The 24,367-nt window shown below is 59.1% G+C and overlaps 1 protein-coding gene across 2 annotated transcripts in view; it reads left to right on the forward strand.

Moving 5' to 3' along the window:
- Positions 1 to 24,367, forward strand: part of EPHB2 (EPH receptor B2) — a 148,734-nt gene that overhangs the window by 47,228 nt on the left and 77,139 nt on the right. For both annotated transcript variants that reach the window (XM_075437178.1, XM_075437179.1), the window contains exons 2-3: positions 25 to 89; positions 5,084 to 5,768. In XM_075437178.1, the coding sequence (XP_075293293.1) occupies positions 25 to 89; positions 5,084 to 5,768 (750 nt within the window). The remainder of the gene's footprint in view (positions 1 to 24; positions 90 to 5,083; positions 5,769 to 24,367) is intronic.

Raw genomic sequence — 24,367 nt, forward strand, 5'->3', positions numbered from 1 at the left:
CCTTGTTTCACCTTCCTCCCGCAGAGACGCTGATGGACTCCACAACGGCAACAGCAGAGCTGGGCTGGACGGTGCACCCTCCCTCGGGGGTAAGTTATCCCGTCGCTTTACGGGGGTCCAGAGCCTGGTTTGGGGTCTCCTGCTGCTCGTGAACGTAGGTGGGTTGGCTCAGTGAAAGTCACCCACTGAAGCAAAGTGCCTTGGTCTAGTGGGGAGAGCAGAAAGGAAGATGACGGCTGAAGTTTCCAGTAGTTTTCTAGGAGGTGATGCTTCCAAAAGCTACCCCAGTGTGATTCTCACCCGACAGCATCAGGCCAACGTGATACTGGAGGAATCATACTCCTCCATAAAGCTGGCCTGCAACCGCTTAAAAATCAGAGAGGGGGAGAAACAAAATGTCAGTGGCCACCATCTTCTTCCTCAGTAGCTCACTTGTTATTCCATTGCCAGTCACTTGTAGCAGAAAAGGACGAGGACATTGGCCTGCGAGGTTGCACCCATGGCAGCCACTTGATCAAGCCGTGAAATGACTGTCCAGCATCCCTGGCATCTCATGGAGGGCCGTTTGCTGGCTCAGCAGCCACCGTCTCTCCGCTTTCCTGGTGCCAAGAGTCCCCCGAGCCACACAGAATCATAGAATCATCCCAGACCACCCAAACAAGCTCCTTTACAGAAGCTCTTGGACAAGGCAGTGCATCTCTGCACCCTTCAGCTCACGACACAATCAGAGCAGCCCCTGCCACCTCCGTGTCCCGCGGGGTCTGCGTGGGTCATCGAGGTTCTTCAGAGCATCCCACCCTGCGCTGGCTGCGTGGTGGCCGGCAGCAGTGTGGAGCCCCGGGACCCAACACCCCTGACCTGCACCCCTGGGCTTGGGTGGCCCAGCCAAAGCCTGGAGATGGTTCCCATCCCTGTGCGTGGAGGTGGTAGCTCAGGCTGCATCCTGCCCTGCACCCATCCTCCGTGGGGGCTGGATGAAGACGCTTCTGTGGACCTCACCCTGGGGCTGACAGCAAGCCCCCTCCCCGAGCCGACTTGGCAGAAGAAAAGAAATGGCCAAGAAAAGCCTCCATCGGGGAGATGAAACCCATCTCCCGAGCAGCCCGGCCGCCCTGCCGCGCCGGGATGCGGGTGCTGCCGGCACCGGTCCCCCATCACCACGATAACGCCGCGAGCCCGGCCACGAGCCTGGCTGCCGAGGGGGGATGCCGGGCGCACAATGGGTGGGAGCAGAGGTCAAGTCTTTTTCTCTCCTCGCCCAGCCTTCCTTGTCTGCGGTGTTTCCACATGGGAAGCACGCCTTGCTCCCCGCTCCCCAGCCCCGCGGTAATGAGGCCGGCGCCTGCTGGAAGCCGTCTCCCCGGATTATTGTGCTGCCTTCTTCTTTTGAGCTCCCGGCATGTTAATTAGAGAGCGAGGAGAAAGGGAGAGGCTTCTAATTAAGCGCTGAGGAAGCGCAGGGGCTGGCGCGCAGGGGTGACTTTCTCTCCCAGCTGAGAAAAGGGAGCTCGGGAGCCCCCCGCTCGCTGCTGCGGGGGTGCGGGAGGGTGCTGGGGTGCTCCCAGGTCCCCCATCCCCAGCCGGATGGAGATGCCTGTCTGGAAAGACCAGCACAGCCCTGGCGTTGCTGGTGGGATCTTCTCCTGTCCCCACCTCCAGGCACTGCACTGTGCACGTCTCGGTGCCGACGCTGCGGTGCCTTCACGGCATCTCCCGGCGCAGCCTCCTGCCCGCTGCCGGCACAAGGCAGAGCATCCTGTCCGCGGGTGCCTTGGCTTCGGCAAGCCAGCATGCCCTGGAAAACAAAAGCTGCTGGGTGCTTCTCCTGTTTTATTGCCTCCTTGGTGATTATTAATGAGCTGAAAGCCCAAACAGTTGTTTTTTTTGTGGTTGTGGAGCTCCCAAGCCGCTCGTAAGTCTCCTCATGCCCAGGTGCCACCATGCACTGTCCAGCCCCAAGCTGGAGAGACTCTCCTTCCACCTGCTTGTGCCCGACCAGGGCATGTCCCGAGCCTTCCCTGGGGGCTGTGCAGGCGTGGGTGGGGACGGGGACGGTACTGGGCACCCATCCCTGGGTCTTGGTGGCTGCCACGCTGTTTTGGAGTGGGTGTCAGGAGTGGTCCAGGCGAGCGAGAACCACGTGGGAGGCGATTGCTTCGCTGTGCTTTGTCCTTGATTCCTTCACCCCCCTGCCAACCGGTGCCCTAAAAAGCAGGGAGAGCCTGCAATTTTCCACTATCACACCCAATTTATTTCTGGAAGATGAAGCAAATGTTCCCCCTGCGTTTTGCGAGGATGCTCTCCTCCTCCCGCAGCGACGGCAGCAGATTTGCAGCCACTGCCAATCAGGAGTGGTTGGAGCTGTTTGGAATCTTCCCTGACAGCCTTCTGTCGTGCTGTTCGCCTGGATGTGCGAGGAGCAATCTGTCTCCCATCTCCTGAGCCTCCCATTGCAGTGCCGGGTGCCCTTGTGAGGCCGTTGGCAGGCCGAGGGGCTGGGGGTGCTCTGCTCCGGCAGGATTTTCCCTGCGGACCTCGGTCTTGGCGCCGGTGCTGGGTCCGGGCTGTGCTGCCGCCCTGCCCTGGGTGTCACGATCCCGCATCCAGAGCAGGGTTGTGCTCAGGGTTTCGCATCCGTGGGAAACCGCTCGGCTCCCACTTCAGCAGGTTCACGAGCAAGTTGGTGAGGAGGCGTTCCAGCTGGCGGGGACCGCGTCACACGCCAGCCGGACCCCGGTCCCTACCGCCAGCGTCATGAGGGTGCTGCGGGTGGGGAGCGGGCAGCACAGGGAGATGCTCTGCCCTCCGGAAAGGTCTGGGCTGGGGGAGATGCTCTGGTGAGCCAAGTGAAAGGTTCTCCTCCCACCAGGATCCTGCCCGGTCTGTGTGGACTGCAGAGGAGTGGTGGCAGAGCTGCAGCTCTGCCCTTGCCTGGTGCATCACCCAGAATCACAGAATCACAGAATAGTAGGGGTTGGAAGGGACCTCTGTGGGTCGTCTAGTCCAACCCCCCTGCCGAAGCAGGGTCACCCAGAGCAGGCTGCACAGGATCTTGTCCAGGCGGGTCTGGAATATCTCCAGAGAAGGAGACTCCACAGCCTCCCTGGGCAGCCTGGGCCAGGGCTCCGTCACCCTCAGAGGGAAGAAGTTCTTCCTCGGGTTCAGCTGGAACTTCCTGTGCCTCAGTTTGTGCCCATTGCCTCTTGTCCTGTCACTGGGCACCACTGAAAAGAGCTTGGCCCCATCCTCCTGACACCCACCCTTCAAATATTTGTAGGCATTTATAAGGTCCCCTCACAGCCTTCTCTTCTTCAGGCTGAACAAGCCCAGCTCCCTCAGCCTTTCCTCGTAGGGGAGATGTTCCAGTCCCCTCACCATCCTTGTAGCCCTCTGCTGAACTCTCTCCAGTAGCTCTTCATCTTTCTTGAACTGGGGAGCCCAGAACTGGACACAGTACTCCAGATGAGGCCTCACCAGGGCAGTGTAGAGGGGAAGGAGAACCTCCCTTGTCCTGCTGGCCACACTCTTCTTGATGCACCCCAGGATCCCATTGGCTTTTTTGGCAGCCAGGGCACACTGTTGGCTCATGGTTAACCTGTCGTCCACCAGGACACCCAGGTCCCTCTCCGCAGAGCTGGAATCTCCCTGTCCTTCGATGGAGATGGAGACAACGACAAGCGCTGAAGGATTCAGGAAAAAAAAACAGCCTGGGGAAAGGGCAGGGAGCTGGGCAGGGCCAGGAGGTGTCACAGCGGCCCTGAGCTCTGCAAAGACTCCTCCAGAGCTGGCGGAGGCAGCCGTTAGTCGGTGGTGGAGCTGGGCTGAGCTTCCCGTGGCGAGGTGTGTCAGCTCCGAGATGTCTTGCTGGCAAGGATGTTTCTGTGGTGCCACGGCTCTTAGGACATCCCTCAGATCCAGTTTAGGACATCCGGGGCTGGGACCCGCGCCCACCTGTGGGAGGGACCCCAAAGCACACTGGCCCTTGAAGGGGCAGGGCTGAGGGCTACCAGCGGGATCTAGCCCAGCATCTCCCTGTCTGGGTACGCAGCGGGGCCAGCCGGGCTCCCGCAAACCTTCCCTCCTGCCTCTGGGGACGGAGAGGCCACCGGCCACGGGCCGGCCGCCCGCACCAGTGCTCGGGCTGCAGCTGGCGAGGAGGTTTGAGGGCCACGTTACGAGCCGCTGAGAACGGGGGTCCTGTCTGCCACGTCTGTAACCGTAGCAGCCCCGGTGGGAATACATCTGCTGAAGGCATCGTGTTGGCTTGCTGGGAGGCTCTGCCGTAGAGTGCAGCCCACGGGTGGGAGCCCCTGCTAAAGACATCACTGCCTGCAGAGGAGGTGCGTGGCCCCACCATGTCCTGCTGCCCGGCAGAGAGGTGGCCCCGGGCTCTGCAGAGGGCTTGGGCCACCTCGTCCCCATGGCATGAGGTGTGGGTCAGACCCTTTTGGAGCGGGGCAGGGGCTCGTAGGTGTGGGGTGTTGCAGGGTGGTGCTGGAGCTGTGCTCTGGTGAGGTGCTGGGCACCGAAAGGGCTGCCGGCGTGATGGGGAGGGCAGGGTGTGGGGCAGCCAGAGCTTGCCCATTTGGTACTGGTGGGGCTGGGGAGAGGCAAGCAATGAGGCTGGTGAAGGGTCAGGAGAACAAGTCTGATGAGGAGCAGCTGAGGGAGCTGGGGCTGTTCAGTCTGGAGAAGAGGAGGCTGAGGGGAGACCTTCTCGCTCCCTACAACTGCCTGACAGGAGGGTGTAGTGAGGGGGGGGTTGGTCTCTTCTCCCAAGGAACCAGCGATAGGACGAGAGGCGATGGCCTCAAGCTGCGTCAGGGGAGGTTCAGATTGGACATTAGGAAAAATGTCTTTACTGAGAGAGTGGTCAGGCATTGGAACAGGCTGCCCAGGGCAGTGGTGGAGTCACCATCCCTGGAGGGGTTCAGAAAATGTGTAGATGTAGCACTTTGGGACATGGTTTAGCAGGCCTGGTGGGGTTGGGTTGAGGGTTGGGCTTGATGATCTTAGAGGTCTTTTCCAACCCTGATGATTCTGTGATTCTGTGATTCTCTGACATTCTGTGTCCCATCCGCAGTGGGAAGAGGTGAGCGGGTACGATGAGAACATGAACACGATTCGCACCTACCAGGTGTGCAACGTCTTTGAATCCAGCCAAAACAACTGGCTCCGGACCAAGTACATCCGGAGGCGAGGGGCGCACCGCATCCACGTGGAGATGAAATTTTCTGTCCGGGACTGCAGCAGCATCCCCAATGTCCCAGGCTCCTGTAAGGAGACTTTTAATCTCTACTACTTCGAGTCGGACTTTGACTCGGCCACCAAGACTTTTCCTAACTGGATGGAGAACCCTTGGATGAAGGTAGACACAATCGCTGCTGACGAGAGCTTCTCGCAGGTGGACCTAGGTGGACGGGTGATGAAGATCAACACCGAGGTGCGCAGTTTTGGGCCTGTCTCCAAGAACGGTTTCTACCTGGCTTTTCAGGACTACGGAGGCTGCATGTCCTTGATTGCTGTCCGTGTCTTCTACCGCAAATGTCCCCGCGTGATCCAGAACGGGGCTGTCTTCCAAGAAACCCTCTCGGGAGCGGAGAGCACCTCGCTGGTGGCAGCCCGGGGGACGTGCATCACCAACGCGGAGGAGGTGGACGTGCCGATCAAGCTGTACTGCAACGGGGATGGCGAGTGGCTGGTGCCCATCGGCCGATGCATGTGCCGGCCGGGCTACGAGTCGGTGGAAAATGGGACCGTATGCAGAGGTAACCGCTCACCTTCGGTCTCGCTCCGTGCGCTCGCCTCGCTGCTGGTGGGCTGTGCCGGTGGTGGAAAACGGGATTTGCAGCTGGGATCTGCATGAGCCGCCTGGGAATGATCTCCTTGGGCAGGGGTGGGAGAGGAGAACGCAGCGGTATGGGAGAGGAGCGTGTGTGTGGACGCTGACTCCTTCCCCACTCCTCGGTTCCAGCCCCAGGCTCACCCGTCCATTGCAGAGGCTCCGCCTTTACCTCTGTGTCCTCGAGCTGCTGAGTCCAGGGTGCTGGCCTGCTGCTGGTCCCTCCGTGCTCTCCAGGTCTTGGAGGAACACGTGTGTGTAGGCGTGGTGCGTGCCACCCACCTGCAGTCCCGTCCTGAAATACTGGGGCTGCTTCCACTTTGGTTTCCCTGTGCCTTGGTGTGGGCTCAAATGCTTCTGGGTGAGGGGAGGAGGAGTGCAGGCACCCAAAGATGATGTGGTGGGAGGGAACAAAGTGTCTGCAGCATTTTCCTGGTGAGGTGCCAACGGCCCAGGGTGGGACATGGCCACAGGCTATTCAGGACCAGGCTCACCTCTCCAGACTGGGCACCTCTGAGCCTGGCTCCTGAGCTCCCTCAGCAGCCAGAGGTCTCCTGCCCTGGAGGTGTTCTCCTGTCCCTGGACATGTTCTTCTGTCCCTGGAGATGATGTTCTCCTGCCCCTGGAGATGTTCTCCTGCCCTGGAGATGTTTAAAACAGACTCCAGGAGTGCCTGCTCATGAACACCATGGAGTCAGCGTGGTTCTATAGGCACAGTGTGACCTTGGCAAGCGAGAGGTTCTGCACCACCCTCCCTTAAAGCATCATGCCCAAAGCCATCTCTGTGTTCCTCCCCAGCTGCGCAGATGGCACAGGGGAAGTAAAGTCTACCTGGGCTTCAGCAAGGGGGTTGGACTAGATGACCCACAGAGGTCCCTTCCAACCCCTAACATTCTGTGATTCTGTGAGGGAGAGGAAGGAGCTGCTGGAGTTGTTGGGAGGGAGATGGGGGCCTGAGAGCTGCTTGTTTACTGGGCACCTGTGGCTGTACCATGCCCAGAGCAAACCATGGCCTTTGGCAAACGGACTCTTCTCTCATCTGTCCCAACCAAATATCAAAACGCCATTGCGGTTTCAACAGCATCTGCACGCTCTGAGCAGAGCTGGGGTTTCTCCGAGATCAGTTGTGGATACGTCGGTGGGCACTGCAGAGCAGAAGGGAGGAGCTGTGTCTCCTCTCTGCTCGCTGTGGGAAGGGGTGGCCAGGTAGCACCAAGCAAGCGTGGGGAAGATGCTGGTAGGGGGGGAGATGGATGTGCCAGAGAGGGGGACAGACGGACTTTGGCTGTGCTCGGTTGGGACTGCAGGATGGATGGTCCCTTGGAGAGGGTACTGCGTCTTCTGCTGGCGGCTGGGCTGCTCATGCATCAAGCATCCTGATGTGCAGGGGAGTTACTTAACATCTGTGCTTTGAGCCACTCCTCACTGAGCCACCAAACGTCTCTTCCAGCTGAACTCGGGGTGATCAGGTGTCCTCCAGCTGTGGCAGGGACAGGGACGGGGACGGGGACAGCAAGCAAGGAGGAGCTACTGGGGAGGGTCCAGCGCAGGGCTACGAGGATGAGGAGGGGACTGGAGCATGTCTCCTGCGAGGAGAGGCTGAGGGAGTTGGGCTTGTTCAGCCTGGAGAAGAGAAGGCTGAGAAGGGACCTTAGAAATGGCTCCAAATATCTTCAGGGTGGGGGTCAGGAGGACGGGGCCAGACTCTTTCCAGCAGTGCCCAGTGACAGGACAAGGGGCAACGGGCACAAACTGAAGCAGAGGAAGCTCCAGCTGAAGATGAGGAAGAACTTCTTCCCTCTGAGGGTGACGGAGCCCTGGCCCAGGCTGCCCAGGGAGGCTGTGGAGTCTCCTTCTCTGGAGATATTCCAGCCCCGCCTGGCCGCGGTGCTGTGCAGCCTGCTCTGGGTGACCCTGCTTGGGCAGGGGCTTGGGCTGGGTGACCCCAGAGGTCCCTGCCACCCCCTGCCGTGCTGGCATTCGGTGATGCTGTGGAGCAAGTACAGCTGCAGCGCGGCATGGACAGGCAGCCTGGCTAGTCGCAGCCTCGAAGGGAGGACGGGCGCTTTCCAACGCCCAGGTGAAGCATTCGTAGCAACGCCAGGGAGCCGAAATGATTCACGTCAGCTTTTCCATCTCGACTGCTTTTTTCTCCCCCCGAGCAGACCGAGCCCTGCGCCCCGCTTCGCTCCAACGCAGCAGCGGTTCGTTGGGTCTCCCCGGTCCCGGTGTCAGCCCAGCCGAGGGACGGTCCCTGTGCGTGGCCCAGGGCTCCCAGGACCTCCTCGTGCCAGCCCCGTCCCTGCAGCCCGTCCCGGCGGGGCTGGGAGGGGAGGCAGGGCAGGCAGGAGCGGGGGGCCGAGGTGGGGGGAGTGAGCAGGAGGGAGAGGCCGAGTCTCCTCTTTGTCTGCGCAGCAGCAGGGTTTGGGGAGGTCCGGTACCTCGGCAGCTGTTTCTGCAGCCGGTGCTGGCGCGCGCCCGGCCCCGTGCTCCCCGCCGTCATTAATCACACGGCGGCCGGCAGCCCGCCGGCTCCTTGGGGCAGCTGGCTCCGGGGCTGCCTTCCCCTTCCCCTTCCCCTTCCCCTTCCCCTTCCCCTTCCCCTTCCCCTTCCCCTTCCCCTTCCCCTTCCCCTTCCCCTTCCCCTTCCTATTTTTCTTCCCCTTCTCCTTCCACTTCCACTACTGCTTCTCCATCCCCTTCCCTTTTTCCTTCCCCTTTTCCTTCCCCTTCCACTTCTTCTTCCCTTCCCCTTCCCCTTCCCATTCCCCTTCCCCTTCCCTTCCTTTATTCCTTCCCCTTCCCCTTCTCCTTCCCTTTCTACTTCTCCTTCTCCATCCCCTTCCCCTTCCCTTTTTCCTTCCCTTTCTTCTTCCCCTTTCCCTTCCCCTTTCCCTTCCTATTTTCCTTCCCTTTCTCCTTCCCCTTCCATTTCTGCTTCCCTTTTTCCTTCCCCTTCCCCTTCCCCTTCCCCTTCCCCTTCCCCTTCCCCTTCCCCTTCCCTTTTTCCTTCCCCTTTTCCTTCCCCTTCCACTTCTTCTTCCCTTCCCCTTCCCCTTCCCATTCCCCTTCCCCTTCCCTTCCTTTATTCCTTCCCCTTCCCCTTCTCCTTCCCTTTCTACTTCTCCTTCTCCATCCCCTTCCCCTTCCCTTTTTCCTTCCCTTTCTTCTTCCCCTTTCCCTTCCCCTTTCCCTTCCTATTTTCCTTCCCCTTCCCCTTCCCCTTCCCCTTCCCCTTCCCCTTCCCCTTCCCACATGTGGCTGCATGATCAGGGCTGGATGGGACCCCAGGGCTCTCCCGGACTGGGACACGCACCCTGTTTTCCCCCAGCAGCCTCCAGAAGAAGACTGGGGACCGGGAGCAGAGCCAGCCGTGGGTCTGGCAGCACAGCCGTAGCATCCCCATCGTCTCCCAGTGCCCCCAGTGAGCCCCACAGAGGACTGGGGAAGGGGCTGGTCACATTGGCCGGGTCGGGCAGAGGAAGGGAAGGGGCTGTGGGATGGAGCCCTGCACCCCTGCCCGCCTCGCGCCGTGTCCGTGCCCCGGTCCCCGCGGAGGCAGGGTCCGAGCCGCCGGTGCTGGGGAGCCGGCTTGTCCATGTGCCCGGCAGGTTCTCTCGCGTTTCGAGGGGTGGGAGGGAATCTGGGCCCCTTTCCAGAAGCAAAACAAAAGCAAATCCGAGCCGGCTCTCGGGGCGAAGCGCTCTCTCACGCAGCGCGGTCGCCCGAGCGGGACGTGGCGGGGGAGCACGGGGGACGTGGCTCCCGGTCCCACCCGGCCGAGGGGTCCCGGTGGGAAGGGGGACCCCGAGCAGCACCCTGCCCCGCGGTGCAGCTGCCAGGCGCTGGAAGGAGCTGCTCATGCTCTCTGCTGGGCTTCTCATCTGGCTGCCGCAGCGTGAGCCCGCTCCCGGCAGCGTGCGCGGGGGATATTTATGGAGGAAGTTCATGCCTCTAACAGCTTAAGCTCTTCTGAGCTTGCGGCCCCAGCACAAAAGGATTTGGGGGCAGTTAACAATTCTGCGTGGTGAAGAGATTTTCATTTTGCTGGGCCTCGCTCGCCGATCCCGCAGGGCCCTGCGAGGGGCCGGCCGCCCGCTCCGCTTCTCTCCGCTCCTCCGCTCGCTTCCCGGCTCCTTGGGGCTGCGCTGGTGGGGGGCTCCGTGCTCACCCCACACCAACCCCCCCCCAGCCCCGTCCTCCCCGCTTCACCTTCTCCTGCTCCCCGCCGGCGCCTTTTCTCTCCATCTCCCTGTTCTCCGCCGTCTCCCCCGCCCGTGCCTCCCATGCAGCTCGCTCGGCGCGTTTCTCCTCTGCCTCCCGCGTGCGTTCCGTCTGAAGATGAGGAAGAACTTCTTCCCTCTGAGGGTGATGGAGCCCTGGCCCAGGCTGCCCAGGGAGGCTGTGGAGTCTCCTTCTCTGGAGATATTTCAGCCCCACCTGGACAAGGTCCTGTGCAGCCTGCTCTGGGTGACCCTGCTTTGGCAGGAGGGTTGGACTGGGTGACCCACAGAGGTCCCTGCCAACCCCGACCATGCTGGGATCCTGTTGGCCCCGCGCTGCAGCGGCGCGGGCAGAGCTGTGGTGCTGCCCGCTCTCCGGCCGGGCTGGGCGGTGGACGGACGCTGCCCGCGGGGCTCTCTGCCTGCTCGGGGACGGCAGGTCCCAGCCATGGAGCTCTGCGTCCGTCTCCAGCCCCTCGCCAGCTTTGGAGGACATCTGCCCCTGCGTCTGATCGCCGCGTTGGCGGCGGGCAGCCTCTGCTTTGTCCCGGGCGCGGGGAGTCCTGCTCTTGCCGTGGTAACAAGGGGTGGTTTTGCCCTGCAGAAGCCGATGGTGACACTCTCTTGCTGTCAGAGCCGTGTGGCATCGTCCGTTGGGGTCACAGGCGTTTCTGAGGAGGAAGGGAGCTGGTGGCGTGCTGGGAAGAGGAGAAGCCTGGTCGCCTAGGTGGTCTGTAGAAGGTCCAGGCTGCCACTTGTCATCTGCAGCTCAAGGTGGAGCCAGGCCACCCTGAGGGCTTGGCAGCGTGTCCCCCTCAGAGCCTGCGCTGCCGTCCTCCAGCTCATTCCCTGTGGGGGAGGGCCAGGAGGGAGGATGTGGGGGTCCTGACCCAGCTCCAGCACCCACAGCCTGGTGCCCATCCTGTCCAGCCCCACCGACACCACAGCTGATTTCCACCACCGACCCAGGTCAGCTGCAGCGCTGGCTCAGCCCAAGTCCATCCCTAAAGAGGTTGTTGCTGCAGCGGGCTGGGACCTGGGGCATCCCAGTCTGGGGCTGTACGGGGCTGGCTGGCAGGTGTACGTTGAGGGAGGTTCTCCTTCCCCTCTACACTGCCCCAGTGAGGCCCCATCTGCAGTGCTGTGTCCAGTGCTGGGCTCCCCAGTTCAAGAAAGATGAGGAGCTACTGGAGAGAGTCCAGCGGAGGGCTACGAGGATGATGAGGGGACTGGAACATCTCTCCTGCGAGGAGAGGCTGAGGGAGCTGGGCTTGTTCAGCCTGGAGAAGAGAAGGCTGAGAGGGGACCTTAGAAATGCCTACAAATATCTGCAGGGTGGGGGTCAGGAGGACGGGGCCAGACTCTTGCCAGTGGTGCCCAGCGACAGGACAAGGGGCAACGGGCACAAACTGGAGCAGAGGAAGCTCCAGCTGAACCCGAGGAAGAACTTCTTCCCTCTGAGGGTGACGGAGCCCTGGCCCAGGCTGCCCAGGGAGGCTGTGGAGTCTCCTTCTCTGGAGATGTTCCAGCCCCGCCTGGCCGCGGTGCTGTGCAGCCTGGTCTGGGTGACCCTGCTTGGGCAGGGGGTTGGGCTGGGTGACCCACAGAGGGCCCTGCCAACCCCCACCATTCTGTGATTCTGTGTTGGCAGGGCTGTGCCCGTGCAGATGTGTGTCCTGTTCTACAGACGGGCTCCATGATGGGCTTCCCTACCTGTGCTTGCATGTTATTTCGAGGTCCGACGCAGCAGATCTGCCACCACCCCACCACGTGCCGGGGTGCGGGTGCAGAGGCAGTGGTGTGCACGTCCACGTGTGTCGCGGACCCGGAGCCGTTCCTCCATCGCAGAGGTGTGCGAAGCAGTCGGGGTCTGTCCCAGCTCTGCTGTGCTTGGCTTTCGGAGCGGGACAAGCGTGTGCTAAGGGCTTGGAGGGGCGTGTGGCTTTCCGATGTGCTGGAGAAGGGTATGTCCTAGCTGTCTTGCAGTCACGTCCCGTAAGTACGTGATGTTTTGAAGATAAGAGGCTATTTATGGCTCCATGCCTGTTTCGGGTCTGGGCCTCCACTGATAACGCTGGACCCGGCCAATAAATTGTAAGGCCCTAGGGGTAATTAACTTCTTCCAGGAAGCATTCCTGGTTGAGCTGGAGCAGACACAGCCAAGCGTGGTGTAAGCGTTTCCAGAGATGGAGAACTGCCCGTTAAACGCTTCCAGCGGTCGCTCCTGCCTTCTTACCCTGGCTCTGCCTCCCCTTGGACCTCGGTGAGCTTTGCCCATCGCCACACCTCTGCTTTCCGTGTGCCTTTTTATGAGCAATCCTTGGCCCCTGCTCCCCTGGTAAGGTTTTTGGCCAGGTTTTTGGCTCTTCCTGGCTTTAGCCTTTCCGTGGGCAGACCCACCGTCCCACGTGCAGGGTGGCCATAGTGATCAGCTGGGTGCTGGAGGGGATGCTGAGATTTCCCTCTTCCTACAGCTCCCCCTTTGCTTCCACCGTTCTGGCAGTGGCGTTTCTCTGGGTGCTTCTGAAGGCTCCTTGTCCTTCCCGGTGGGCCTGGGAGCAGATAAGCACCGGGGCACAGATCCCTGTCCCAGAGGTGCGATTTGCCGTGTGTTTGTACTGAAAGACGCGTTCCTTGCTTGTGCTCAGCTCGCCGAGGCATCCGGACTGCTGTGGATCAGGAACCCATCATCTTCAGTATTTACCACACTACAACTTCCATGTCATCAGCTAACTTTACTGGGAATGCCTTGGGCTTTCTCCTGGGTCACATAGCCCAGAGGCACGAACCAAATTTGTTGGCTCTAGTAGAAACAGACCTGCTCTCTGCACGTTCCCTGCTTAGATCTCAGACCAGAGCTCGCCAAGTTTTAATGCGTTGAATATGTCCTGCAGTGTCGGCGGACCCTCTGATTTCTGAATCAAAATATCGTGTGTGACCACGGGCAATGCTCTGCAGAGGTTTGGGTGCGGCGCGTGAACGCCGTTACCTCTCCCAGCCAATCTTGTAATTGCATCAAAAAACCGTACGAGGCTAATTTTCCTTCATCCGTTTTCCATAAATGCACGTAGGCTGGCGCTGCCGTTACTGCCTTCCCCTAATCCTTCGCTGACCGGAGCCTGCAGCTGGCACAGCCTTATTTGACTGGTACTGACGTTGCGGTGGCGGTCCTAAAATAGCCAAGACTGCCTCGTTTAACAAATCGCTTTTTCCTACGTCTCTGAAACGTCCTGCTACTCCGCGGCGCGTGGAAAGCGAGCGCGAACTGTCCACTGGCTCGTCAGCCGTCTCTTTAAAAACTCGGGGGTCGACGCTGCCCCGACGCACTGATTTAACAATGTTTAACTTGAGTAGCTGCTATTTAACATCTTGAGTTACTGCTGGAATGGAAAGTATTCCACCATCATCCTAGAAGATGATGACATCACCTGGCTTCTTCCCAAGTACAAAACAGGAATTTGTCTGCCTTTTCTACGGGGTTGTTGACAATTTGAATGCTCCCAGCCGGCCGTGGCTTGGTGTCATTGTGGATGCTGCTCTTTGGGCTTCTCCCTCTCCTCCCTCTCCGTCTGGGAAGCGAGAATACAGCGTCTTTTTTTCCACTGCTTTGATTCTTCTCCCTCCTGCTTCTTGCTGACCCCTCCATGTTGTGAATCCAATTAGGGCTGCGGTGGGGATTGCAGCTGCTGGGCGTTAACCGCTCCAAGCCCGCTCGCTGCACCCGGGGGTCGGAGGAGCTGCCAGCTCATCCTCCACACATTGCTGGGCAGTGTTTGGGCTTCTGAGGCTGGAGTGGGACCGGGGGGGGCTGGCCGAGCAAGGGGGTGGCAGACGGGGCAGGATGAGGCATTTATTTCCGAAGCCCGGGGAGAAGCTGACCTTGCAAGGAGGGTCACAAGTGGTCCGGGAATGGGGCAAGACATCTGCTGCTGAAGGAGGGAGGCGGACAACTCGCCTCAGAACAGGAGGTGCTGCTTCTGAGGGACGAGACCTTTGTGGCCAAAGGCAGGCAAAGGAAAGGAGAGCTGCTTTCTCATTTCGCTTTTAGGACAAGGGGTGGGCTGAGAGCTTCCACGAAAGTCTTTTCTCTATAGAGAAAGGGAGGAGATGAGGTTTTCCAGGACAGGAGTGTGATTTTGTGAGCAGGAGGAGCGTTGCAGAGCAGTCCCAGCCCTGTTGTGATGGCATAGGACAGACCCCAGCAGGCTGCAGAAGATAACCCGAGAGCAGCCCACTGGAAGCTGAGAGGGGAACAGCATATTCTCGTGCATTAGCGTGGGCAGCGCGTGAGTCCCGTGGGTTGGAGGAAGGGATGGAGATCTCCGGTCCAGCGAAACCCACTGGCAGTTTCCTGATGGAAATGATGGCCATCCCCAGGGTTGTTCACAGAGACACGGTGGAGTTTTGCCTCGCAGCTACCTGCCATAGCTGGTGCTTCCCATTCGTGACCTCTCTGCTCAAGGTCTTCCCAGTCCCTTCTCATGAGCCTTCTCTCTGCTCAAGGTCCTCCCCAGCAAGGCTGCGGGGAAGGTGTCTGCTCCCCCTCCGGTGTTGGGACAGGTTCCTCCCCCTGTCCCAGGCATTTTGTTGTGCTGGGATCAGCGAGCAGACGGGAGGAGGTGGGTGAGCACAGAGCTGGAGGGTCTCCACCGCAGAAGGAGGGATGTCCCCTCGCACCCTCCGCATTCACTGACTGTGCCGGGGTGCAGGGCTGGTGAGCCCCGTTGTGACACGGGCGCTTTCGTGGAGCTGACATCTGTACCGAGAAGAAAATCTCCCCCTGACTTATTTTTACAGATGAAAAAGGGTTTTGGATCAAATACCACGTTCCTGGTGTTGCTACGCCCGTGTGAGCAGGGAATAGCAGCTCTGGCAGCATCCCGTGCCGACGCCGGCAGGAGAGCAGCGCTGATTCCCGCTTTTCCTCTCTCTCCTTCGTAGGCCTCCCTTTTCTTTTTCTCTCCCCCCCCTCTTTTTTTTTTCTCTGAGAAGAGTGGTAAACATTAATAGAAACTGGAATGAATAGCTGGGATCCAGGCCCAGGCTTCCAGGATTTTAACTCATTATTGCCATAAAACGAAGGGGACGTGTTTTCCAGCGTTAGTTTTTCCTTTGATGAAAGGCGCTCGGAGATCTGGGGGGGCCAGGGGGGCTTTTCCCTGGATTTGTCAGGGTGCTGGATCTTTATGGGGCAAGAGGAGAGTATTCGTCATCATACGTAACTTGAGGCAAATTGGAGAAAATGCTGCTTTTGAGGATTTTTTTTTTTATTTGAGGTTTTTCTGTGTGTCAGGCCAAACCCAAGAGATTATTTTAAACGTTTGGTTTCGGGAAATACCCTCAGACATCCCCTGCGGAGAGAGATGCTGATTTAAAGTTGGTCTGATGTCCAATGATCACTCTCTTAAGAGCACAGTGATTTTATTTTAGTGATACAAGGTAAAAATCTTACAGAAAATTTAACCTAGAAGCCAGGATTAGCTTAATTAGCTCCAGGGAAACTCTTTATTGCTCCCCATATGCCTTAGAAATGTAGTACATCACTGGAAAGTATATATAAAAGTCCCCATAAAGGTTAGGAAATGGAATCAAAGTGTTTCACAGCTCGCACGATGGCTGTGTTTACATAGACCAAACTTCAAACAATGTCAGATTGGGTTTGGGCGAGCAGAAGACACAGCCTGTTCGTGTCTTGGAGGAGACCTGAAGTTCGGTGACGCCGGGCTGTGAGACCCAGTCCTGGCGTGGGCGCGTGTTGGAGCTTGGACACCGCAAGGAGGGAGCTGCGCGAAGGGTGCGGAGCAAACCCGGGCAGAAGGGCGGTGAGTGCCGTCCAGTGAGCCTGAGCCATCCCCTCGTCACCTTCGTTTCTCGGCGTCTGGGGAACTGGTGTCTGAGAAAAGAAAATAAAACACCCAAAAATGTTGTTAGGTATTAAAAAGAGAAGAGACGTGAAAGAGGGGGCTGTGGGACGTGGCCAGCAGCTGGGTGAAGGCCGGGCTGCAGAGCGCTGCCGTGCTAAGGGTGGGCTGCGACCGCACTGGAAATAAGTTTGCAAGCGGAAGGGGCTCTGAACCAGCATCGCTGACTTCCTCTCTACCAGTGGGGTTCAGCAGGAGTCTTCCTCCGCGTGAGCGGCAGCGCCGTGGCCACCTAGCTCGGGTGCCTTTGCTGGAGTCCAGCATCTGCCCAAGACGTGGGGAAACTGGTTGTAGGACATGAGAAGCTAGCAGTTAGCAGGGTGGGAGGTCTTATGGGCTGGAACATGGGGAACAAGGTACAGCGTGAGCAGCAAACTGTCAGTCACTGGGTCTTGGAAAGTGCCCTGTGAAGGGGAGACAGAAAAAGGTCCTACTGAGACCTGGAGCTGCCAGCTCGATGGATTGCTCCTCCCATGTCCTTCTCTTAGGAAGGCACCCAAAAGGGGTACCTGTGTGAGTACAAGGTGTTCTGTGGCAGGTGACTCCTGTGAAGCCGTCCCAGGTCTCTGAAGCAAGGTCTTCAATGACAGCTTCTCTCAATGAAAGCTTCATTCAGTGAAGCTCAATGAAAGCTTCTCTTCGCCTCGGTGCATTGAAATGACACCTGCCAAGGTGTCCTTGACATCTTGACGTCTTCCCGGAGTCCTTGGAGGTAAACTGGGGATATTGGCTTTGCTCCTTGTGTCAGAAGCTGGAGAGACCTTTGCAAAAGCCCATCTCATGGTTTCTCTTGGCCATTGGGGCTGTAGCTCGAGGTCACGGTTCTGCACATTCCAAGCACGTGGGCTGGCTCACCCCTCCGCAGCGGGCTGTGGGCGCGCAGCGATGCTGCGGCGGCGGCCGGGGAGCTGGTGGCCATGCCCGGACCCTGAGGTGAGGGTCCCGTTGGAGGGCCTCAGGTTTGGTGGGCAATGGCTGGAAACGACTCCTGTGGCTAATGGGGCAGGTTCAAAATGCATTTTGAGGGAAGATCTGGTTCTTCGGTATTTGGGCACTGACAATTCTCAAGGACGACAAGCTCCTACTTGCAGAGTCTTTTTGCACTCTCAGACTATTGTCACATTCGGAGCTCACGGAGAGCCGGTGCTCGAGGAGCCAATTTTGAGGTCTGAAACCAAAGCTGGCAATTTCCTTTCAAAACATTATGATCCCAGGAGCAGCACGGTGGTTACACCTGCGGCTGCGACGGAGCCGGGAGCGGAGCGAGCAATGAGCGGACGCGTGGCAAAGGCGTTGTTCATCTCGAGCCACCAAAATGCCCAAACCCTCAAGATCAGGAAGACTTCAAGTGCGGGCCTTAGAGTAACGTGGGTGCTTGGCTTGAAAGAGCATTTCTCCTGGCCTGGATGGCTTTTGAGAAGATGGTAGCGACTCCTGAAGTGGCTGTAGGAGCGGAGAATGTTTGTCAAACAGCAGAGCACGCTCCGCTGAATGCCCGGTGTCTGCAGGGCGCGGGCAGGGTCCGTGCAGCGCCAGGGACGTGCTGGGCTCTCAGACATCAGCGGGGGGTTGCCATCGGGCCGCTCCACCTTGCTCCCTGCCCTTCAGGAGAGCCGTTCCTGCGCGCGGTGTCTGCGTCCTGCCGGGCGTGCAGAGCGAGCGGCTGCGGGCTGCTGCCCCGTGCAGCGCCCAGAAGCGCCCACGAGCATGGAGGGACGGGCGGGGTGCAGGGTGACGCTGGGCGTCAGACCCCGAGTCGGGGATTTCTGAGGTGCTGACCTCTCTCTTGAGGCATCTGAGTGGAAACCAGCGGTTTGTCATGAGCCTTCCTCTGCCCCTTGCCCTCTCCTCCCTTTTTCCTTATCCGTCCAGTCTCGTGTGCCGGTGACGATTCTCCGGGCGTCTGTATCGCTGTAACCACGATCAGGAGCATGGTTTTGGTGGAGAACCTCCCTGTTCGTCCCCACCTGGGTGGCTGAGGATGCTGCAGCACCGCGTTCGGCTTGCGGGGAGGAGGAGGTGATGCCTCGGGCTGCCCAGGCTGTGGGTGCTGGGGCTGCTGTCTCCTGCCATCACCCAGAGGGTCCCCGTAGCTGAAGGCATGGAGCTCAGGAGGGTTTACTGCAGCAGGAACGCTACCGCTGCGGGCCTTTCCTTGATACATGGCAAGCAAAATTAGTTCTGAGGCTTTCGGTGTCTATACGCAGCCCTTGTTAATAAAACAGGAGTAAAAGCGGGGAAAACAGGATTCCTCGGGCTCAGTCTTCCAGCTGCGGCTGTGCGAATCCCAGCCTTGGGAACTGCAAAAGGTCTGCGGCGCTGGACATGGCAGGGTGCACCAGTTCACCAAGAGAGATGAGGAGCTACTGGAGAGAGTCCAGTGGAGGGCTACGAGGATGAGGAGGGGACTGGAGCATCTCTCCTACGAGGAGAGGCTGAGGGAGCTGGGCTTGTTCAGCCTGGAGAAGAGAAGGCTGCGAGGGGACCTTAGAAATGCCTCGAAATATCTGCAGGGTGGGGGTCAGGAGGATGGGGCCAGACTCTTTCCAGTGGTGCCCAGCGACAGGACAAAGGGCAACGGGCACAAACTGAAGCAGAGGAAGCTCCAGCTGAACCCGAGGAAGAACTTCTTCCCTCTGAGGGTGACGGAGCCCTAGCCCAGGCTGCCCAGGGAGGCTGTGGAGTCTCCTTCTCTGGAGATATTCCAGCCCCGCCTGGCCACGGTGCTGTGCAGCCTGCTCTGGGTGACCCTGCTTGGGCAGGGGGTTGGGCTGGGTGACCCACAGAGGTCCCTGCCAACCCCCACCATGCTGGCATTCTGTGATACTGCTTACGCCGGTTGTTCTGCTTCCGAAAGAGGGTTGGGAAGCCAGAAGATGGACTTTACCGTGCCCACTGCTTCCTTGCGTTCCCTCCATGAGTATGGTTAATTTGGAAACAGAGTGACAAATCTGCGCGCGTGTCTCTTCAGGACACCCTATAATTAGAACTGGCCTTTTTTTTTTTGCTTCTGGAAAGGTTTTCGCTGTCTGGCTCAGATGGAAGCCATCCCAGTTTGTTTTTGTTTCTCCTGAATTAGCGTGCGGCTGCTCTTTCCAGGATTTCCCAGGCACAAATGCGCACACGGGGGCCTGCCCGCCGTGGCCGTGGCTCCTCTGGGACGTGCGGAGCCCCGTGCCCGTGCACGTCACTGGCAGCCTGGGCGTGTGGGCACCTTTGCGGATTTGGGGTGCCTTTGGCTCTCCGCACCTCTGCAGGGCCCGCGGCCGGGGTTCGCCCCGGTGCTGGGTTCCTGGCACTTCGAGCTGCGCGGCGGCTGTCGAGCGGACGGGGGGAGAGGGGGTGCGTGTGGGACAGTGAGGGCAGAGCCTGCGAAGCCGAGCAGAGGGCTCAGCCTGGGCGCGAGGGCAGCTTTGCTGCTCCATCCTGCCTGGAGGAGAGAGGTCGGCCGGGCGCTTTTCGCTGGCAGCAGAAGTCCCCCCTCCAGACGGGGCTGCCTGACAGCAGGGCTGCCTTGGCTGCTGCGTGAGGAGGGGTCAGAAGGGCTTTGGTGGACACCAGGAGGGGGTTCCCGAGCTGGGATGGGGTAGCAGGACACGCGGACCCGCTGCTGCCACGCCAGCCCTACCGAGTTGCATAGGTGGGGGGGGGCAAGATGGGGTTTCCATGGAAACCAGATCCGTGATTTGCTGCACGCAGATGTGCTGGAAGGGCAAAAGCAAATGCGGGTGGGAGGGAGGAGGCAGCGTGTGGTGGGCAGTATGGCCTCCTGGGGACCTGCATCCCTGAGCGCAGGGGAGAGGAGAGGAGGGGGACGTTTCGGTACCCCAAGCTCGCTTGCCATCTCCCCAGAGCTCAGTGCGTGGCTGGGGCCCTGGCTGCGGGCTCGGGGCGGGGGAAGCATCACTGCGTGCGGGTGTTGGGCACGACGCCCGCTCCTGCTGCGGCAACGGCTGCCGAGCCCACTGCGAGCTTACAAGGATGCAGCATCCACACCATCCCAGGCAGCTCACTAACGAGCACGATTAATTAATTAGCCCGGGAGGAACTGCAGCAGTAGCGCTCTTGGCGTTCGGTCCGTAGCCTGCGTGCATCACCCCTGCGTGCACCGCGGCTGAGAAGCACCCCGGGGCGCAGGTACCACTGCGGGAGGGCGACGGGGGCAGATTGGGACGGGGCTGGGACACCAGGGGACAGCCCTGGGCAGAGACATGCGCAGCCAGGTCGAGCAGGAGGGCGGGACGCCTTCACGCAGCTGCTGGGTCCCGACACGGGCACAGAATCACAGAATCACAGAATGGTAGGGGTTGGAAGGGACCTCTGTGGGTCATCTAGTCCAACCCCCCTGCCGAAGCAGGGTCACCTACAGCAGGCTGCACAGGACCTTGTCCAGGCGGGGCTGGAATATCTCCAGAGAAGGAGACTCCACAACCTCCCTGGGCAGCCTGTTCCAGGGCTCCGTCACCCTCAGATGGAAGAAGTTCTTCCTCATGTTCAGACGGAACTTCCTGTGCCTCAGTTTGTGCCCATTGCCCCTTGTCCTGTCACTGGGCACCACTGAAAAGAGCTTGGCCCCATCCTCCTGACACCCACCCTTCAGATATTTGTAGGCATTTCTAAGGTCCCCTCTCAGCCTTCTCTTCTCCAGGCTGAACAAGCCCAACTCCCTCAGCCTCTCCTCGCAGGAGAGATGTTCCAGTCCCCTCACCATCCTCGTAGCCCTGTGCTGGACTCTCTCCAGTAGCTCCTCATCTTCCTTGAACTGGGGAGCCCAGAACTGGACACAGTACTCCAGATGAGGCCTCACCAGGGCAGTGAGAGGGGAAGGAGAACCTCCCTCGTCCTGCTGGCCACAGTCTTCTTGATGCACCCCAGGATCCCATTGGCTTTCTTGGCAGCCAGGGCACACTGCTGGCTCATGGTTAACCTGTCGTCCACCAGGACACCCAGGTCCCTCTCCGCAGAGCTGCTCTCCAGCAGGTCCACCCCAAGCCTGTACTGGTGCATGAGGTTGTTCCTCCCCAGGTGCAGGACCCTGCCCTTGCCCTTGTTGAACCTCATCAGGTTCCTCTCTGCCCAGCTTTCCAGCCTATCCAGGTCACGCTGAATGGCAGCACAGCCTTCCAGTGTATCTACCACACCTCCCAGTTTGGTGTCGTCAGCAAACTTGCTGAGGGTACATTCTAACTCTTCATCCAGGTCGTTGATGAAGAAGTTAAACAAGACTGGGCCCAGTACTGACCCCTGAGGGACACCACTTGTCACCAGCCTCCAACCAGACTCAGCACGTCTGGTTCAGATCCGCTGCGAAGTGCGAGGCTCGCCGCCGTCGCCGGTTTTCATCCCGCCGCGAGCTGGCTGGCGGGATGCCCTCGCCGTGCCCGGCTCTCGGGCCCTGCAGGCGCATGGCACTGCCCTGGCACCGCTGCGCTGGCACCCTTGGGCGGGGGTCCCCGCGTCCCCGCCGTCACGCGACGCCTTCGGACCTGCGTCTGCGGCAGCGATGAGTGCCGGAGCTGCTAGCAGACTGGAAATGTCTTTTGTCAAAGCTTGAGATGCCTCCAACCTCCTTTAATTAAAGACAATTACTGCTTTCAGCCCCTCTTCACAGCTCAGCTGGGTTGTTTGCAAACACACAGCTGCGGGAGCCTTTGTGCCCCTCTCTGAGCCCCGCTTCCCTGGAGACACACAGAGGTTTCTTTATTATCAGCGTTATGGCTAGCGAGCAGCTGAGGAGGAGGAGGAGGAGGAGGAGGGAGCGTCCCGCGCTCCTGGGGTGTCGTGAGGTGCAGCGCTGGGGGCGTGAAGAGAAGCGGAGAGGGGTGGACGGGGATGGAGGCGTGTGGGCTGCGGAGGAGGTGGCTCTTGCCCCGGCTGTGGGGACAGGGCCGAGCAGACACTGGCTGCAGGCGCCGAGTGTGTCCTTTCCAATAACGCTCTGCCCAGTTGGCCGTGACTTTGCGTGCTGGTGTGAAGGGGCTGCAGGGGCTGACCCGGCCAGGCCAAATCTCTGCTTTCTCGACCGAACCGTGCTCAGAAAAAAAAAAAATCTGAAACCTCCTGTAACCAATAACCCCCCCTTTTCTGTGCTTGAATAACTCGGAGGCAGCCAAATGGAGCTTAACCAAACTTTCCAAAACAGTCAGGGCTGGCGCGAGAACAAGCAGCATCCACTGCAGCCCTCTGGGATGCTGTTTCCAAAAATACGAGCCCCGGCGCAGCGGCGGTGCGGGAAGCTGTCTCGTAGCGCTGGCTCTCGTACGGATCCAGCCTCGCTCTGCAGTGCCGCGTCCAGCCCCAGATGCCGCGGCCAAGGCCATGGCTTCTCCGTTTTCAGGTGCTAATGGTCTCCTCGGGGAGGAGCTGGGGCAGGAGGGGCTCGCAGGCAGGCCACCGCCTGCCTCGGAAACGTTCGGTTGTTAAATCTGCATGGTAAGTGCTCAGCCTTCAGGCTCAGGGGAGCCAAGATCCTTTTTGAGCTACTAACAGCCTGACACTGCTCTGTCTTCTCAAATTCATTTTGCAGCTCCGATTCCCTGGCGAGCACTAATCGCTGGGCTGAGCATGAAGGGAAACATACCCCTCAGATGGGAAGCCCAGAAGCTCTTTCCCCTTAAACAGCCTCTCTGTGGACATCTTTGATCTGTTTTGGGGTGGTTTCTTATTCCACAGAAGGCTCTTGGAGGCCAGCAGAGGAGTTGGAGCTGCCTCCTAGAACTGGTTTAAATGCATGTGCAGACACCGTGCTATGGACTTAGCACAGGTGGCAGATGGGCAGGGTCAGGCACCCGTTGCAAGGGTGAAGACCAGGGCTTCAGAGGTCCCATGGCTGCAGCATTTACATCTGTGGGCTGCTGGGGCTGCGGGGACACAGTGCATGGTCCTTGCTGCAACATCCTGGACTGCTAGGACTCCGGGGACACAGTGCATGGTCCTTAGTGCAACATCCTGGGATGCTGGGACTCCGGGGACACAGTGCATGGTCCTTAGTGCAACATCCTGGGATGATGGGGCTCCGGGGACACAGTCCATGGTTCTTGGTGCAACATCCTGGGATGCTGGGGCTCCAGGGACACAGTGCATGGTCCTTGCTGCAACATCCTGGGATGCTGGGACTCCGGGGACACAGTGCATGGTCCTTGCTGCAACATCCTGGGATGATGGGACTCCAGGGACACAGTGCATGGTCCTTGCTGCAACATCTTGGGATGATGGGGCTCCAGGGACACAGTCCGTGGTTCTTGGTGCAACATCCTGGATGCTGGGGCTCCTGCTGCTCTCACAGGAGACAGCGACTGTCCTTAGCCCATCGACTGGGGCTCTCCGCTCACAAACAGCTCAGTAGAGCGAGGCACCTTCGTCTGGCAGCTCCACTAGCTTCTGTTCCAGCTGTTGGCATTGTTCACTTGGCTAATTAAAAAGTCGGTATTTGGGGCTGGAGCATGCTATAGGAATGGACATCCTTCAGCTGGTATCCCCTGGGGAAGTGTTGGCTGCAGCTCTTCGTTGCTGGAGGTCCAATGGGTGGTGACCAGTTGGTCCAGGCAGATCCAGAAACACATCCAGAAGGTGTCGGGGAGAGAGCTTCCCACGCGTTGAGCATGACTGTGTGTTTGGTGGAAAAAATGACCTTTCCAGAGACACCCTGGTCTTTACCGGTGTGCAAATGTCTGTACTCGTCAGACAACGGGGGAAATAAGGGATGGACAGAGTGCCGACTCCTCCTGTCTTCTGGAGTGCTGTTCGTGTTTTCAGTGCCCATGATGCCTGGTTGCACTAAGTTATGCAATTTAATTATGCACCATGTTAAAAAATATGTCCTTGCATACTGTAAGAAATTGCGAGCAATCTATTCCCATTCATGCCTCCTGTATTCCTGATGGCTTCATATACCTCCCCGAGTGGTCTTGGTTCAAATGGAAGGTCCCGAGTTGATGGACGCTCCGTGTGGAGGCTGCTCTGTGTCCCTGGTCATTTTTATCAGCTACCTCACGACCTTGTCTAAGGGTGACCACCACTGCAAACACTCTTCGGAGCGTGGCTCCATGCAATGGTTTAATAACATTCCCGTTTTGCACTGGGTTTCTTTCTTAATAATTCCTTACATTTTCTCTTTTTTTTTGATGATGGATGAGCTTTGAACTGATGTTTTCAGAGAATTATCTCTAGTGCTGCCGAGATCTCCTCCCTGCATGTTAATAGCTAATTTAGTGCCCATCATTGTGTTTGTATAATTAGGGCTCTTTTCCCCCAAGTGCATTAGTTTCCTTTTGTCACCACTGAATTTCATTTGCCGTGTTATTGCCCAGTCACTCAGCACCCCGAGATCTTGCTGTCACTCTCTGTGGCTTCGGCACTAAACCCCGCTGATTCGGGGACGT

The sequence above is a fragment of the Opisthocomus hoazin genome, chromosome 16 (assembly GCF_030867145.1).
Source record: "Opisthocomus hoazin isolate bOpiHoa1 chromosome 16, bOpiHoa1.hap1, whole genome shotgun sequence".
NCBI lineage: Eukaryota > Metazoa > Chordata > Aves > Opisthocomiformes > Opisthocomidae > Opisthocomus > Opisthocomus hoazin.